Source organism: Erigeron canadensis, chromosome 9, assembly GCF_010389155.1.
Source record: "Erigeron canadensis isolate Cc75 chromosome 9, C_canadensis_v1, whole genome shotgun sequence".
Taxonomy (NCBI): Eukaryota; Viridiplantae; Streptophyta; class Magnoliopsida; order Asterales; family Asteraceae; genus Erigeron; species Erigeron canadensis.
This window is the reverse complement of record NC_057769.1, coordinates 29,178,581-29,183,519: the sequence shown is the minus strand read 5'-3', so window position 1 is coordinate 29,183,519 and position 4,939 is coordinate 29,178,581. Positions and strand designations below refer to the sequence as shown.

General features: G+C 34.6%; 1 protein-coding gene across 1 annotated transcript; it reads right to left on the bottom strand.

Moving 5' to 3' along the window:
- Positions 1–943: 943 nt before the first annotated feature.
- On the bottom strand, positions 944–2,562 carry LOC122582820 (malonyl-coenzyme A:anthocyanin 3-O-glucoside-6''-O-malonyltransferase-like). The gene has a single exon (XM_043755254.1). It carries the CDS (start codon positions 2,539–2,541, stop codon positions 1,072–1,074), a length of 1,470 nt encoding a protein of 489 aa, XP_043611189.1. The 5' UTR covers positions 2,542–2,562; the 3' UTR covers positions 944–1,071.
- Between the last annotated feature and the right edge of the window lie 2,377 nt (positions 2,563–4,939).

Here is a 4,939-nt window from a genome sequence, read left to right as displayed (position 1 = left end):
TAATTCCTAGGTTTTTCATTCATTCACATAAGTAATACTCCATTTATTCCTCCTTATTTGGTTCGGCCGAATCCACATAACATAAAGATTTGCATTAATGATTTGAAATCATATAGAACTTCAACAATGAACGATTTGCATTAATTGTTCATTGTTTGGTTGTCGGCTACAATGGTTTTCGAAGTTCATGGGGATTTCGATGTACATGGGTTTCGGCTCTAAGGGTATTTGTTTTTGTTTCGTGATCGGGGTATTAGCATACATTATTCGGGGTGTCTAGTGTGCGATCGTAGAGGGGTTTTACTTTAAACGCTAAGCAATAATAATATCATTATTATTATTAACTCATTGGATTTTTGCATATAAGGTACACGTTTCGATTCTATTCTTTGTTAATTAATTTGATTGCATATATGTTTCGATTTCTTCCGTTGCGCTTACTCGTGATTATGTATGTCTATGTGTTCATATTCTAACAATTTTGTCAGAGTGAAGAAATCGCAAACAAATGGTGTGTGTGCTGTGGTGAGATACCACATACGAAATGATGACCAACATTATCATCAATAAGGCCTTAGGCTATGAGCCTATGACGCTATATGTAATATGTTGGATGTTTGGGTTTTGTTGAGAGAGAATTTGCAAATGCATTGGGATAGTCGGGTAGTGTCTAAAAAGGATGGAAATTGAGATGTAAGAAAATTTTATCCTTACTTAAAGATAGGAATTATGTTTTCGGGTTTGAGGGTAAACAAAAAAGGCATTCGGCCTTGAAAGAGTACGTAGTAAGGATCAAACCTATGAATATTTGTCTCCGTTTGAACTACATTGATCTAAGTCTTGCTTGCTTTATTTATAGTCTAGTAGTGTTTCATTTTATAATTTTAAAGCTCAAACCAATGGGTTGGCTTCCATTTAGGTTCTTTAATTATCATACGATGAGTACAATGCAATTTTTCTTTATTAAACCACTCATGATCGATCGAGAGCTAGCTGACATGCATACAGATCAATATATAGCAAATACACAAACAATAATCATCATATATAAATCATTAACTAACTCCATCATTAGTGATGATGAGATAGGATGCTCGATATTTCGTGGTCAAATATACCGATAAAAGCAGACATCTGCTTAGCACAAAGGGATAAACCGAACTCCAAATCTTGTGGTGATTCCCTGCTTGCATCAATTGTGATCACATCACTCGCATTGCTGTTTATTTTTATACCCTCATGCTTTTTTGGCTTTCCCCATCCGAAATCAATGTCGTAAACATTGAACTTTGGAGATCCTGCCATGCTGATAGCCGGTTTACGCAAGGAAGTAATCCTCTGCATCCATGTCTCCGCATCTTCAAACAAATCTTTGTTACTCTTGACCGTTTCTGTTATACATTTTACTAGGACTTCAACGGCTTTTGGGAATCCTTTGTTTCCTATAAGAAGGGCGCGTTTAGCTGTGGTGATACATGGCGCCACACAATTGCCAAAATAACTTTCGGGAACAGGTGGATCGAAACGACCCCTCAAATTTGCATAACAAAAAAAGGCTTCTTCTACGTCTTCAAACTTATTGTCGTCGTCGTTCTTTTTTTCAAGAATAAGATCAATAAAATTACGCGATTTGGCCATGCAAATCCATACATAGGCACAACCTACTATGAAGGATGATACATATTCTAATGTTGGAAGTTGAACCAAGACCCACTTTTTAAGCAAATCAATTTGTGTTTTTGTCAAATGAAACGTGGCAACAACTCTATCGTTCTGTGTTACAACAGAACAACGGGGTTGATATATTTTTTCAAGAACTTGGATCCATGGTTGACCAGCCATGTAAATTTCATCTATAGAGGTAGTAGGATATTTGATAACTGATGATCTATCATAAAATGGTAATGATTCATGGGCTAAGTATACCTCATCCGAACCATTTTTAGTTATCGAAGTCCAAGCCATTAAGAAATCGTGTGCGTTTTTTGCATCACAAAGGATGTGGTGAGTGGTGAGACCAATTGAAATGCCTAAGTTTGGGAAAATTGTAATTTGAAGAGCAAAAATAGGAAATTTTGTCAAGTAGTCATGATCATTTTGATCATATTCATTACATGGACATTCTAATTGAGGTAAAAGAAGGTGAAACTTGTTACACTCTCGAGGATGATTTCCTACAAGATCAACGAAATCAAGACTAGACTCGGCAAATGTTAACGCAATGGAATCACCCTCAACATGACGGATTTCAGGCTTTTTGGTGACATTATTAGGAAACATGACCAATTTACTTGCGTAAGGAAAAAAATGTTGAAGAGTAAGGGACAACGAGTGTTTGAGTTTCGGAATAAGTGTTTGAATGAAATGAGATGTAGAATGTGGAAACTCATAAAAGTAAACCCGGTTAATCGGATGAACGGATAAGCTTAGCAAATCCATGAAAGTAGGTGTCAAAGTTTTTTCTCCCACGGTATTTGGAGGGGCTGAGACTCGACATTTTTCAAGATATGTCAACAACCCGTGATCATTGGTGGCAGCCATTTGTTGTCTTGTGTTGATATATTCTTCTACCAAAAAGCAATTTCTACCAAAAAGCAACTTCGCCTTATAATATATATATAGGAATTGAAATATGTACTCGTATATGAATGATCAGCTTCATTAATTAACGCGCTCCGTATCTCGACCACCTATTTTAGTAATTTGACCAGGGACATTTTGCAGTGACCCTCGCTGTAAAATCTATCGCCACGTCAGCATTCCACTCACCGCTTTAAATGTTTGACCCGACCGTTACTCCACTTATTGCAGCGAGGGTCGCTGCAATAAGTTAACCGGGCATCTTTTTAAACACCGATCCACCGATCCATCTATTCTATCATTTGCAGTTTACACTTCCTCCACCCTTCAAAATATAAAATTTTTTTACACTTTTTCTTCCTCCACCCTTCTATTGCAGTACCGCCGCCAGCCACCACCGTCCACTGCCAGCCACCACCGTGCAGTACCGCCAGCCTTTTCTTCCTCCACCATCTATTGCATTACCGCCGCCAGCCACCACCGTCCATCGCCACCGCCGCCAGCCACCACCGTCCACCGCCAGCCACCACCGTGCAGTACCGCCAGCCGCCGCCGCCGTCCACCGCCACCGCAGTACCGCCAGTGTCGGGATTATCCTCCCCAAATTCCGGTCGGTCGTCTTCCCCCAAATTTTCAAGCTATTTCTAATTGTGGTATGTATTTTATGCTTTTCCCAATATCCAAACTATTATTTTTTAGTATCTAGACCATTACTAATTTTTGCAGCGACCCTCGCTGCAAAAAGTGAAAAAATTCGGCCTCCATGGTATGTTAGTATAGTTTTTGTACATATATCAGTTTTGTTAATTTGTTAGAATTATTAGTTGTTTATAGGATTTTAATAGGTTTGTTAGTATATTGGTATGTTATTATTAGTTTTGTTAGTTTTGTTAATTGGTTAGTTTTGTTAGAATATTGGTATGTTAGTATAGTTTTTGTATATTTATTAGTTTTGTTAGTTTTGTTAGAATATTGGTATGTTAGTATAGTTTGTTTTTGTTTTTTTAGTTTTGTTAGAATATTGGTATGTTAGTATACTTTTTGTATATTTATTAGTTTTGTTAGTTTTGTTAAGATTATTAGTTGTTTATAGGATTTGAATAGGTTTGTTACTATAGTTAGTTTTGATTTGTTGATAATTTAGTGATTTGTTAGGAGCCACGAATTTGTTTTGTTAGTGATTTGTTAGAATATATATCTTTAAATGCAAAATTAAGAAGATTAAAATTTGTTAAAAAATTGATTAAAATAAATAGGCAAGATTATGTAAAAATTTTGATTAAATAAACTACTTAAGACGTAATAAAATTTAGTTCAACAAAAATATACATAAAAATTAATTATAAAAATTAAGTTCAAAAGTATAAAAAATTAAGTTAAAAAGTTAATATATTGATTTGTTAGAATATTTTAGTCATTAGTGTTAGGTGTTTTACTTTTTGGTTACAATATTGACAAAATAAAAATGACGTAGATTAAAATTTATTCAAAAATTGATTAAAATAAATAGCCAAGATTATGTTAAAAATATATGTATTGAACTAAATATACAAAATTATTTAAAAATTTGAATTAAAAATTTTGATTAAATAAACTACTTTAGACGTATTAAAAATTACTATAAAGTTAAATTTAAAAGTATAAAAGTAAATTTATATTGTATAAACGGAGTTCTAAAAATTATTATCAAGTAAAAAAGATATATATAAAAGTAATTAAATTTGTGATAATTTTGTTATATGATTTGTATTTGCAAAAAACGTATAATATGATTTGTATTTTGCAGTATAGATGGCGACTTACCATGGCGGTGATGGCGGCAATGAAGACCCACATCGACCATGGTGGAAGATTACATGGGGCTGCAAAGGCAGCGGCGGTAAGGAATTTGGTTTTTTTATAATTCATATTTTAATTTAATATTTTTTTACTAACTTGTCTTTTTAGAATTTGGTTCTTTATAATTCATATTTTAATTTAATATTTTATTACTAACTTGTTTTTTTAATTTTTTCTAGCCCCTCGAAAGGGAAAGGGGAGGGGGCCATGTCAAAATTTAAATTTGGAGACTGAGTTCGCGAAAAAGGGCCGCCTGTCGATCGACTTCGACACGAGCAACTTAAAAACGTGGTAGGCGATCGGCCCAAATTCTTCTATGTATAAGAGCCTCATTGGCACCTTGGTCCGCCACATCCCTCAGACATACGACTCCTGGGACCATGTGCCTGCTGAGAGAAAGGATTTTATCATCCTGACTCTGAACGTAAAATATTATTCATTTTTAACTTCTTCTTTGATGTTTGTATCAATTTTTAATTTCGCTAACTTTTACTTTTATAAATTGCAGACTCGGTTCAAA